The sequence below is a fragment of the Homalodisca vitripennis genome, chromosome 1 (genome assembly GCF_021130785.1).
Source record: "Homalodisca vitripennis isolate AUS2020 chromosome 1, UT_GWSS_2.1, whole genome shotgun sequence".
Lineage (NCBI taxonomy): Eukaryota > Metazoa > Arthropoda > Insecta > Hemiptera > Cicadellidae > Homalodisca > Homalodisca vitripennis.
In genome coordinates this window covers 232,581,767-232,595,343 of record NC_060207.1, presented here as the reverse complement: position 1 = coordinate 232,595,343, position 13,577 = coordinate 232,581,767, and the positions used below count along the sequence as shown (strand labels likewise).

General features: G+C 37.0%; 1 protein-coding gene across 1 annotated transcript; it reads right to left on the bottom strand.

The window, feature by feature from the left end:
• Positions 1 to 1,780: 1,780 nt before the first annotated feature.
• On the bottom strand, positions 1,781 to 13,271 carry LOC124353142 (major facilitator superfamily domain-containing protein 10). Its single transcript, XM_046803005.1, has 9 exons — positions 12,509 to 13,271; positions 10,522 to 10,625; positions 9,253 to 9,411; positions 7,471 to 7,659; positions 6,011 to 6,113; positions 4,221 to 4,441; positions 4,010 to 4,100; positions 2,809 to 2,946; positions 1,781 to 1,950 (listed from the first exon to the last, which is right to left on the bottom strand). The coding sequence occupies exons 1-9, from the start codon at positions 12,819 to 12,821 to the stop codon at positions 1,859 to 1,861; spliced, it is 1,410 nt and encodes a 469-aa protein (XP_046658961.1). The 5' UTR covers positions 12,822 to 13,271; the 3' UTR covers positions 1,781 to 1,858.
• Positions 13,272 to 13,577: the final 306 nt, after the last annotated feature.

Below are 13,577 nucleotides of genomic sequence, written 5' to 3'. Positions count from 1 at the left end.
GACTAAGTGCAATTTATAAGCTTCTTGTCCTAAGAAAAAAAAAAAAAAACAAAAACAAAACCTAATACATAATTACAAACGCTTTGGTAAGATTTATTTATTTTAACCTAGTTTGTAATTATGTATAAGGTTAGTTCTTTACCTGAAGAAGAGATCAGATTGCAGATCCCGAAACGTAGTGTTACTGATTTTTTTGTTTCACTGAACGATGGCAAGTGTCCGGAAAAATCCTGTTTCCTTCACAATCCTTCCATCGTCAAAAATAACCTTCAAGCACATTATGGAGCTATGAGTCATTTCATTTATCTTGTAATTTTGTAAACCAATATTTAAAATGTTTAATTTTTAACACAGATTGCATTGAGCAGGCTTTGGTAAATTACCGGTAACTGCTCGTTTTAACGCGCAAATCACCAGACTGCACCAAGGGCGGTGTTCCCTCATATGTACTTCTATAACACACATTGTACCAGATACTCGGCTGTCCAAAGAGTAGGTACAAGTTACCGCAAACCGAAAGTACCCAGTACAGGTTACTTTTACGACACATATACGCTTAACAATGTTCCATGGTACAAAGTAATTGGACTTGTTTAGCAGTAACAGTAGCTGTAACATGTGACTGTAACATTTTAGGAGTACTCTGTTACGTATGATTCGAAATCAGTACTGCTGAAAGATTGTCCTCAACAAAGAAAAGGGTGAACTTTTAAGGAACAAAATAGGGTCTTATTTTCTGTCTACTAAGGGAAAATATCAGTTGTCTGGACCCCTCAAAATATCTTGAAATCAGTACAAGTACATTTTTTGCTGCTCAGTTACTGAAAGTACCAGGTACAGATAGAACCTACAAGAATAGTAAGAACTAACCTCACTTTCGTAATCGTTACAGTAAAGTTCAAATATTTAGTGTTTTCAACACAATTTAATTGTTATATGTGTAGTGCCGTGTTTTTTGAAAATAAAATATATATTGTTTGAACTTATATATTTTATTACGACAGATTTCAAAGTTCCGACATATTTGTTATTTCCCTGTCCCTGTTACAAACAAATACTCCAAACGTCTGCTCTTGTAAGACATTCTTTTTAACTATACAGGAAGGAAATACAGTTATATTCATTGAGTAAAATTATACTTCAATCGATAGGTTGATTGTTCTACTGTCAATAATTAACACTCGGTTTTGAACCAAAACATTTAAAATATGGAAAAAATAACTTATTTCCATAACATCTGCTAACTGATGTATAGACGGCAGTTACCAGTTAGAGGGTTTAATAATAATCCTATGTATGAGATAATAGTGCTCTTCAAAGAGAGGCTTTATATTTTGTCACCTGAAAATAAATGGATATTTTTCACTTGATCATGCAGTATTTATTTGCATGGTTTTGTAGACACAAATCACTCGGTTTGTTTCTACAGAGGATGTGCAGGGAAATGTTACAATAAGTTTATTGATTGTAAAATGTGAGAGTAGATTTCCATTCTCGTGTGTGTCCATCTGTATACACGAAGTAACTTCCTAATGTTAAAAACAAAACTTTTGGTACTTCTCTATACCGAGGTTGAAAATGATAAACATCGGTCCATTCAGTCACTCTCAGGACTGCGACCTTGGGGGCAGAGACTAATCCACTGCTCGCTGTATCCAGTCTAAACTCATGGCAACCGAGTAGCTCTGTTATATCAGTTCAGAATATTCCGAAATATGTCGTAGAGAAATCAACTTTAAAACTCACCTTGAATGGAAGAACGTAAGAAAACAATAATCTCTCCATTATGGTAAAAACGTATATTTACATATTTGTAAACACATATAATAATACTGTATTGGTTACATAAGGAAAAATGCTACCGCCTGGAGCGGAAGAGCGTGTACCAGGGCCACAACAAGGCTACCCCTCCGAGACAATACGTCAGCGTAGATCCCAGTGACCAGTAACCTGCACAAGAACATAACATTTCTTTAGTAAATTCATTTTGGTATGGTTATACAAGTATACAATACCAGTACCGTAAACAGTACTAGAACCAGAACAAGACTACCACCAATAATTGATCCAACTTTACCTGATTTACATTATGGAGTACATTTTAAAATGAAATAAGTAAGTAAGCAAGTAAAATTAAAAAGAGTTTTAAGCGACATGTGTCCGACCCAAAACCAACAATGAGATTGAGATTCACAACTTCTGATGCAGGCTGCCAGCTGGGGGCAAAGTGACGCCGTCGTTCTGATCATGAGAAGTCACTTGACATCCTAATAAAATTTAATCCTAAATAAATGTCCTGAAACTCAAACGGTTAAATTTAGGGTAGTACTATGCTATCTGTATCTGATGCAAACTCAATGCAATGATATGACTGCAACGGTTTGACACATCCCAAGAGACCAATATCAAACTAACAAAAACTAAAATCAGCCAATTTTATCGACAACTTCCCTTGTCAGGAACATAGAGGATTCATAATTGATGATGACAGGGGAAAGAGCGAGTCTGTTACATATAATTAGAAGGTGGAAAGCAATGACCCACAAGTCTATCAAAAGAGTCATCACAAGTCTATGACTATCAAAGGAATTACAAAAGCGCACAAACATCACGTCACAGATATTCACGAACCTTGTGCCGTCAGTAATTAAGGCCAAAATTAAAAATATATGACTGAAATTGTGATAAATTTAATCAAGCACATTCTCAAAAATTCAAAACACATTAAAGTTTTCCACAATATTAAAATGTATGCACCTTTTTGATTCTCAAGGCTTGTGGACACCCTATACACAATTATATACTTACAAAGAGATGCGAATACAGGTCCCATGGCTCTAGCAAGGGCCCCAAGGGAGCGGAAGATGCCCATCACAGTTCCCTTCTGTGCGTCAGTGCCGAACTGGGACGCCATGGTAGTCATGCAAGGCACTACGATAGACGTGGCTGCAACAGAGTTTACTGTTAGGGTTATTACAAGACTCACAAAAAAATATATAGACACTGAACCCGTAGAATGTAAGTGCCCTAAGGGATTGAAAGAAGCTCATCACATTTTCATTCTGTGCATGAATGTTGAACTGAGAAGTGATAATTATTATGCTTGGCACTCACTACGATGGCTGTTGCAACAGATGCAGGAGGTGATTGGTGGCTTCTGAGTAGATTTTTTAAAGATCAAGATGGTGGCATAACAGTTGAATCTAAAAAAAGCAAGTGATGGGGAGATGGAGGGCAGAGGATATACTTAACCATTTTCGCTATGAAAATAGGTTAGGTTAAGAAGGAAAGGAATTTATCTATTCACTATTGAATAAATATGAATAAGTTGATTTATGAGTCAGGAAGTGAGTGGGTGGACTTACTCAATAGCTATTCGGGGTAAGTTACGTTTCGATAACGGGAAAAGGAGGTCTATTATAGGATAAAGTACTTAGACATAGATGTAAATGGAGTGGACTAAATCAGCGGCATGGACAAGACGATAAGGTCATAATAAGAAAAGTAGAACAAGAAAGAAGAATGAGAGGAAAAAAGGAAATGGAAAGTAAAAGTCAGCGAAATGAAGAGAAAACATTGATTTGTTAATACGTATGGTGTTACGGGAATAGAAAGCTTGTTCAAGGATAAAATGAGCCATCCCACCTTCCCTAAATAGGAGGCAGAAGGGCCAAGAGGAAAAACAATTTTTGGTTATGAAATAAATTATTTCAAATTTAGGCCAGCTAAATTAAGGAACTGACTATGGGGGGTTAGGGCTTAAATCAGATGGTGGGACTTTGGGGGAAAACCTAAGAACATATTGTTACTCAAAAAAAGAATGGCCATAAAGCTCTAGCAAAAATCTAAAGGGAGCAAAAGAGCCCTATGTGCAACAGTGCCCAATTAGGAAATGGCAATCACTAATTACAGTATGATGGCCTTTAAAATAAATACGTGTTCTACATCTACACTCTTCGTGAATAAGCATACTAAGTTAAAGTTGTTTCAACACAATGTAATTACTTACAGACAGCAAAAAGGAAGAGACCAATGTACAATAGTAGTGGAGAAGATGCCAGGCCGACACACAGGAAAGATGGCACGATCAGCAGGAGTCCCTGGTACCACACATAAATTGTTATCTCATTTAATATCGTTGGAAGTGAATTAGTTCATAAAGCTTTCAATACTTAATCAATACAATCTTATTTGAGGTCGGACTATGGAAAGATACATACATGGGCAGCCATTTTTTTGGTGGACTGAGGCGGAATCCGGCGGACCCAGGCACCCTGCAGGATGGCCATTACCAGACCAATACAGAAGAACATATAGCCTTGCTGCATGGAAGTAAAGCCAAAAGTGAGGTGAGTCAGGAACGTAATTGTGAACTCCAGCCCGGAGTAGAGGAACAAGTAGACAAAATATACCAGACCCAACATAGTCAACTCCTTACTATCTGAAACATAACATGAAGTTGTGTGAGGAATTTCAATATAAACTCCAGTCTAAAGTAGACAAAATACACTACACTCAACATAATCAGTTCCTCATTATCTGAAACATAAAATGAAGTAAGTTGTGTGAGCAACTTCAATATAAACTCCAGTCTAAAGTAGAAAAGAAAACCAGACCCAACATAGTCAGCTCCACACTAACTGAAACATAACATGATGTTGGTTGTGAGAGGAGCATCTATTTAATCTCCAGTCTAAAGCAGACAAAATACACCAGATCCAACATAGTTAACACCTTACTATCTGAAACATAACAAGAATTAAGTTGTGTGAGGAACCTCAATTTAAACTGAAGTCTAAAGTATGCAAAGTACACTACACCCAACATAGTCAACTCCTCTCTGTCTGAAACACAACATGATGGTGGTTGTGTGAGGAACGTCAATCTAAACACCAATCTAAAGTAGACCAGACCCAACATAGTCACCTCCTCACTATCTGAAACACAACATGGTGTTGGTTGTGTGAGGAATGTCAATTTAAACTCGACTAAGGTATACAAAGTACACTACACCTAACATAGTCAACTCCCCACTAACTTAAACACAACATGATGTTGGTTGTGAGAGGAGCGTCTATTTAATTTCCAGTCTAAAGCAGACAAAATACACCAGATCCAACATAGTTAACACCTTACTATCTGAAACATAACAAGAATTAAGTTGTGTGAGGAACCTCAATTTAAACTGAAGTATAAAGTATGCAAAGTACACTACACCCAACATAGTCAACTCCTCTCTGTCTGAAACACAACATGATGGTGGTTGTGTGAGGAACGTCAATCTAAACACCAATCTAAAGTAGACCAGACGCAACATAGTCACCTCCTCACTATCTGAAACACAACATGGTGTTGGTTGTGTGAGGAATGTCAATTTAAACTCGACTAAGGTATACAAAGTACACTACACCTAACATAGTCAACTCCCCACTAACTTAAACACAACATGGTGTTGGTTGTGTGAGGAATGTCAATTTAAATTCGACTAAGGTATACAAAGTACACTACACCTAACATAGTCAACTCCCCACTAACTTAAACACAACATGATGTTGGTTGTGAGAGGAGCGTCTATTTAAACTATAGTCCAAAGTAGACACCAGATCCAACATAGCCACCTCCTCACTATCTCAAACATAACATAAAGTTGGTTGTGAGAAGAGCGTCTATTTAAACTCTAGTCTAAAGTAGACAAAGTATTATATGGGTCCATTATATTTACTATAAGTTTTTTATGTTTCACCAACACAGCAGCACGCTTGTGTCTTCCATTATCTTAACGACTACCATAAAATTTTAAATTGCAACACAAACACGTGTGTGTCACGAATAATAAAATAAATAACCCAGCTCACTCCGTGTATGAAACAATGATGACAGTAGAGATACCAGAAACACACCTGTGGGTGGATTTTCTATTTACAACCATATTTAAATGGGGAAAAAAGGACTTTCTGAATACTCTGTATTTAATTTAATAATTTATTTTTGTAAAAAAAAGAAATGTTACCGTTGTGAGAGAGGCCGGTGACAGCTGTGAAGTTGAATAGTGCTGGAATGCTGATGTAAGCTGACGCCTGACTTAGGCTCTGAGTTATAGATGCTCGTTTGTTCTGGAACATGTAACTGTGGACTCATTATTTTCATCTAACAAACTACAAAATTGATTATTCATTGTCAATTAATGTTAAGTAAATTATTATTGTTATTTAATGATTATTACTACCGTATTCTGTATTATTTAGTATTATATCCTTTCTAATTATTCTTAACCCTTAAAGTACTATCGTCTCACTGTGAGATGTACTTGAACCACTTAACACCTTCACTGTGGCAACTTAGGACACTACAGATAGTAGCAGTGTGCGTCCGCTTACAGTCAACTGCAAAGTACTTGTGGCACACAGTGATATCTTTTTGTTTTGCTGTGTTACGTACAATTACGGTTTATTCAATCTTTGCGTTCTTTGTAAAGTAAAACGTACGAAAGATTCCTCTACGCACTGATGGAACTTAAAGTACTAATTTGGAAGATTATGTGAAGTGTGAAAAATACAAGTCAGCTGAATCAGTCAGCATTTTACACGTCAGCTGATTGTCAAGTTTGTTTTTGCTCAAAACATTTCGGTGCAACATTTATCTTATTCTGAATGAAATTTAAAATAACTTTTACATTTTGTAATTTTTATGACTACATTTTAGAATACAATTATATATCATAAGTTAAAGAAATATAAAAATTATTTTTACTCTGCCAGGCAACAAGACCATCTGTCTAAAAAATGGTTAGTATTTTATTTTTCATGCAGTTATAGAGCACGTTTTTCTGAAAAAATTAATTATAATACATGACATTTGAATGCAATTTTGCATTTAAACTATTTTTTAACCAAGTCCTACACTTGAAAATGGGCCAGCACTTTAAAATCATACATTTGAAGGGTAAAAATTGTATTCGTAAGCCTACTGCAACAAATCAACAATTGCATGGATTTAAACTGCTTTTCAAGACCTATTTAAGAATGTCTGTTCTTGCAAGCTATACAATGATTTCATACAAATGCTACATTGTAATTGACATTAGCTGTGATACAGCATATATAAATTTCTAGTGTAAAAAACACAATAAAAACCAAATTTTTTGTGTATCCATTTAAACTATCATCAGTTCCTCTCAGCCAACACAGTATTGAAAGTTGGTGTTGCCAATTAGAAAATACAATCAGACCAACACCAAGTGGTTCAAATCTCATGTTAAACTGTAGGCCATATAATTTCCATGATCACTGAACTATTAATTAATGATCCTTTACATGGATCAGCTGATTTTAGATCATAACATGACTATACAGAGCATTTCACACATTTTACAAATCATTCATCTTTTATTTGCTTATGACTTTACATCTGGCGTCTTATGGATAACGCATATAAAATTAAACAAAAAACAAGTGAAATATATGCTGTTACCTTCGGCAAGGTCTCCTGGAAGCAGAGAACCACAAAGAGGACGTCAATGACAGCAAGAGAGAGGGCGAACATTGCTGGCACAGTGAACCAGTCTGAGTGTCCGGCCTGGGTCTGTGCCCAGCGTGCAAACATTGCACCGATCACAGGACCAACGATAAATCCGATGGAGAAGGCTATACCCACCAGTGCCTGCACACAAAGAGGACATCAATGACAGTTAGAGAGAGGGCGAACATTGCTGGCACAGTGAACCAGTCTGAGTGTCCGGCCTGGGTCTGTGCCCAGCGTGCAAACATTGCACCGATCACAGGACCAACGATAAATCCGATGGAGAAGGCTATACCCACCAGTGCCTGCACACAAAGAGAACATCAATGACAGTTAGAGAGAGGGCGAACATTGCTGGCACAGTAAACCAGACTGAGTGTCCAGCCTGGGTTTGTGCCCAGCGTCCAAACATTGCACCGATCACAGGACCAACGATAAATCCGATGGAGAAGGCTATACCCACCAGTGCCTGCACACAAAGAGAACAACAATGACAGTTAGAGAGAGGGCGAACATTGCTGGCACAGTAAACCAAACTGAGTGTCCAGCCTGGGTTTGTGCCCAGCGTCCAAACATTGCACCGATCACAGGACCAACGATAAATCCGATGGAGAAGGCTATACCCACCAGTGCCTGCACACAAAGAGAACAACAATGACAGTTAGAGAGAGGCGAACATTGCTGGCACAGTAAACCAAACTGAGTGTCCAGCCTGGGTTTGTGCCCAGCGTCCAAACATTGCACCGATCACAGGACCAACGATAAATCCGATGGAGAAGGCTATACCCACCAGTGCCTGCACACAAAGAGGACAACAATGACAGTTAGAGAGAGGGCGAACATTGCTGGCACAGTAAACCAAACTGAGTGTCCAGCCTGGGTTTGTGCCCAGCGTCCAAACATTGCACCGATCACAGGACCAACGATAAATCCAATGGTGAAGGCTATACCCACCAGTGCCTGCACACAAAGAGAACAACAATGACAGTTAGAGAGAGGGCGAACATTGCTGGCACAGTAAACCAAACTGAGTGTCCAGCCTGGGTTTGTGCCCAGCGTCCAAACATTGCACCGATCACAGGACCAACGATAAATCCGATGGAGAAGGCTATACCCACCAGTGCCTGCACACAAAGAGAACAACAATGACAGTTAGAGAGAGGGCGAACATTGCTGGCACAGTAAACCAGACTGAGTGTCCGGCCTGGGTTTGTGCCCAGCGTCCAAACATTGCACCGATCACAGGACCAACGATAAATCCGATGGAGAAGCCTTTACCCACCAGTGCCTGCACACAAAGAGGACATCAATGACAGTGAGAGAGAGGGCAAACATTGCTGGCACAGTAAACCAGACAATGGACAATGGTCAAGAAACCTGTTTGAATTCTTTTTCGATATTAAGGTGAAGAAAAAATGAACAATTTAAAAAAGAATTCATCAGTATTATTGTGTTTATTTATTAATTTATCTAAATACTGACTTCAGCTAAGCTTAAAGTTAAGTTAAATATCTTAGCATCAAGCTATTAGTTCTTATTAATGATATTTATCTTAATACATTTTCAAAAAGATACTATTGAAAACTCACAAATTTAATTCTAAACATCTAATTGTATTCCTTTATTAGACATTAAATGTAATAGTTGTGTATTTTTATTATTTATAAAAATACTTAAAAACACATATCTGTGTGATATATTTTGAGAACAATATTTTAGGATTGGAATGCTTACCATACCAAATCCTCTGGTTGCAGTAGTGGAAACATCGGTGATGATCGCCATTGACAGGCTGACATTGCCTTTACTGATGCCTCCGACCACTCTCGCCAACACAAACACAGCAAAACTGTGCGACAGTGCCCACAACACGTATGAACATGCTATGCCAACCTGAAAACTCTTGTTCAATTAATAAGAGAAAACAGAAGCATGTTGAACTTCACATACTCTTGTATCCTTTCATTAGTGTCTGAAATGTCTTCAAATGGTGGTTGCGTGTAAAAATACAGAGAAGAAGTGGCTCTGAGGAAGCATCAGGTGTTGAGGACTAGGAGTGATGATATGTCTGTCAAGTAGGAAGCTGATAGCCATAACAAGGATAATCGAAAGAGAGAAGAACTACAAGCAGCAGGTGTTGAGGTCTAGGTGTATGGGAATGAGTGATATCTGTGTTAAGGAGGCAGCTGATTATCCATAACAAGGGTAATCCAGAGAGAGAATTACAAGCATCAGGTGTTGAGTTCTAGGAGTGATATCTGTATCAAGTAGGAAGCTGATAGCCATAACAAGGATAATCGAAAGAGAGAAGAACTACAAGCATCAGTTGTTGAGGTCTAGGTGTATGGGAATGAGTGATATCTGTGTTAAGGAGGCAGCTGATATCCATAACAAGGGTAACCCAGAGAGAGAAGAACTGAAAACAGCAGTTGTTGAGGTCTAGGAGTGATATCTGTGTCAAGGAGGCAGCTGATATCCATAACAAGGGTAAACCAGAGAGAGAAGAACTGAAAACAGCAGTTGTTGAGGTCTAGGTTTATGGGAAGGAGTGATATCTGTGTTAAGGAGGCAGCTGATATCCATAACAAGGGTAATCCAGAGAGAGAACTACAAGCATCAGGTGTTAAGGTCTAGGAATGATGATGTCTGTCAAATAAGGTTATAGTCATAATAAGGGTGATTCAAAGAAAGAAGAGCTACAAGCATTGGGTGTTGAGGTATACGTGTATGGGGAGGAGTGATGATGTGTCTGTCACGGAGGAAGCTGATAGCCATACCAAAGGTGATCCAGAGAGAGGAGAACTATAAATTGTTTTGGGAAGGAAATGGCAAGATTTATATCATAAAAAGGAAGAAAACGCAAGTACCATAATATTTCGGCAACACAGGAGGACTTAAGTAACTTACAAAATTAAGTTACAGTTAAATATTTCACTTACAAAATTATATACATACAGATTCTTAATTTTTTTCTGGTTAGGTAATACATAAAAAACATCTTACCAGGCATGATATGAGAACTGGCCTCCTTCCATATGCATCAGACAGTCCTCCAACTATAGGAGACGCAACAAACTGGAGAAAAGAAAACAGTGAACCCAGCAAGCCTGTAAGAAAACAATAACACATTTCATTCACTACTAATATTCGAAGCCCGTTCTGTTAAGGTAACCGGTATTATACATTAAAATTAAGATTCTTAAAATTAACGCTCAATAAGTTAGCCTATATGTTAAGAAGTTATATATTTATTTCTCCTAATTTAAAGCATACAAAGGGATACGTATAAACTATTGTTACAAATTATATTTCATTTGAAAGAAATTACACAGCGTAGATACAATCTGGTTTTATTGAATTGATGCCTTCTGATAGAAACTCGACGAGGAAGCCAGATATCATTCTCAAGCCTGGCCAGATCCAACCAAGGATGTTTTTGTTGTTATTACTGCCTTGTCACATTTAGAACAATGAAACATTGGCAGGTGCAAAACCAGTGCAGAGCCCCTCTGAATTCTGTTCTGAAAACACAATATTCGTCTCGTATACGTAGTTCCAATTCTTACAGCATCTATGGAGCGAGTCAGTTGACAACGAAATCTTTGCTGGATGGATCGTCCCCTTAATCCTTAAATCTAGACAATCCAGGTCACCTTGAGGCTAAAGATCCCTAGGAGCTAAAAATTCCACCTCGCCAGGTTCTAGGAACGTCCTGTACAGGTGTCTCCACCTAATCAAGGCAATCGCTTCACAATCACATGTGATGTGTACTAACATGTCTCCCTGAACTTCTTGCAAGGTGAAATATCTTTGACTAAGAGAAACACATCTTAAACAGGTGGTAGTTAAAAGTGGGTAATGCCCAGTCAGCAGACTAAAGAACACTCTGATGTCTGGTCTACTGAATCCAATAATAGCTTCGTTGTCTATAGACTGGGGGTCTACTTTAGCCATGTAGCTAAAAACAATTGAAAGCAACCTTTAAGAATTTCAATATACTATATACGTTTATTTACAGAAAGAATTTTTAGGCATATAGGCCTATATTGCCCAGAATTATTAACGTATGAATGATGACAACCTGTTATCCCCTCCTCTTTTACCTACTCCTCCTTAGTTTGTTATCCTCCCCCAACCAGAACCCCGATTCCTCCCGGTGCCCTAGATTGATGAACAAATGAGACATATACACATACTATTAAACACTTTTTGAGCGAAAATACCAATGTTTTGCAACTGCCTAAAAATTCTATCTGGAAATGAAGGTATACTATTTTAATAAGTTCTTAACAGTGGTTTTAGATCTTTTATGTAATGTAGCTAAAGTACACATTATCCCAAACAACAAATAAGTTAATGTGAAGTGAGGCTGAAGTCAAAATTAATTGATTTACGCTATAATATATTTATAAGCCTCTGTTTTTGTTATTTATGTGTTTAGTTATATACTTGTGACTTTAGAGTACTGTAAGCAATAGACGATTTTCATGTGGGCTAATCCGATGAAATAGTTCTTTATTGGAGATCTCAAATAAAACTCTTAAAATTGCATAAGCCTACAGAAAACCAAGTCTTTAATTATATATTTAATCAACAGCATATTAGGTTATATATAGCCTATAACCATATAACTCATGGCCAAACAAAGATCGTGTGACATAAAGCACAGATGTAGCCTAGAAAAGGGAGTATTGCTCTGCGCCAGAAAAGTAATTTCACTTTTAATATTCTACAACTTCATTATTTGTCAGTTTCATCCCTAAATCTTAGCCTATATTACTTTTGTTCAGGAATAAAAGTACAATAAGTTAATAACTTTTATAACAATTTATCATTGTGTGTATAATTTCATATTTATCACTAACAAATAGGCTAACTATATAGTATGCCTATATGTTTATCTTCATAAGGCCAACAATGATGTTGCGTGACTGATGTGCTGGTCGACAAAATCAATGTTGGCAGAAAGTTAAGAAAAGAAAATACTTACCTCCAAAAAGTACTGAATTGAAACGTTCTGGAGCTCCAACAAGATTCCTTAAATATTCTAATTTGTTCAAGAGCCATGGATATAAACCATTTTCGTCATCATACTTTCTGTAATGTTCCATCAATGAAGGCAAGAGTGGGAGAATCATAGTAAATGCAAGTAAATCCAATAATAGTGAAACAAATATTATACTGGTTGTTTTTGAATTTTTTGAATTGTCTGTATGTTCAGATTTTGTAGATTTTATAAATCCATTATTATTAACCACTACTTTTCCTTTTGGAATTAATCTTTCTGACAAAGAAGCACTCATTGTCTGTTCTTATCAAAGTAAAATCACTTGTTTGAGGAGTAATTATACTATATAATTAAATCAACTTTGTCAACAAAGAACCACTGTACACTTATTCTCATGCAGATGAAGCTCAAGACACTACAGAGTCACAAAAACCTAGTCAATAAATCCAGTGACAGTGAAAAAACCAATATTAAACGGATTAACTTTCTAATGTTACTCCTGTGAACAGCTTTCACTAAGCCTATTGGTCATGGTTACATCACTGTTGTGGTTTTATACTTTCCCTTTCAGTATCATTTGAATTAAAACAAACACACTACATTTCACTAAACCTATGCATTTATAAGTGAAATAAAGTTGTATATTTAACATTAAATATATAATAAAGAGCCTAAAACGTAAATTAATAAAAATTCAAATTCACATTCAAAACAAAACAAACACGCCCACTCTTCTCTTTTGACATACAATACGTCGCGTCGTCTGCCGGTTTGAAGTTTGAACATCACCATCGTGCCGTGAAGTTAGCGTCACTTAATCGTTCAAACCGTGAAGTCGGGTCTTTGTATTCTGTGTGTAAATGTTACAGTTCTCAATTTGAAGGCGCTCCGTTAACCTCAAGAAATGTATTCTTTAATCCGATAGGAACGTAAATGTTTTTAAATTTCTGCCTCTTTCTAGCTTTTTATTTTTTGTGAGGGCAAGCTGTATTTATTGCTGAAGGATTCGACTGAACTTTTTGTATGCTGTGTTTAAATGTTATATACTTAA

Excerpts from the sequence above, each read along its gene's own strand:
- LOC124353142 (XM_046803005.1), bottom strand. The coding sequence starts at position 12,821 with ATGAGTGCTTCTTTGTCAGAAAGATTAATTCCAAAAGGAAAAGTAGTG. Across the intron at positions 10,626-12,508 it reads CAATTCAGTACTTTTTGGAG|GCTTGCTGGGTTCACTGTTT; the intron begins GTAAGTATTTTC and ends GTTTTCTTACAG. Across the intron at positions 7,660-9,252 it reads CAACCAGAGGATTTGGTATG|GCACTGGTGGGTATAGCCTT; the intron begins GTAAGCATTCCA and ends CTTTGTGTGCAG.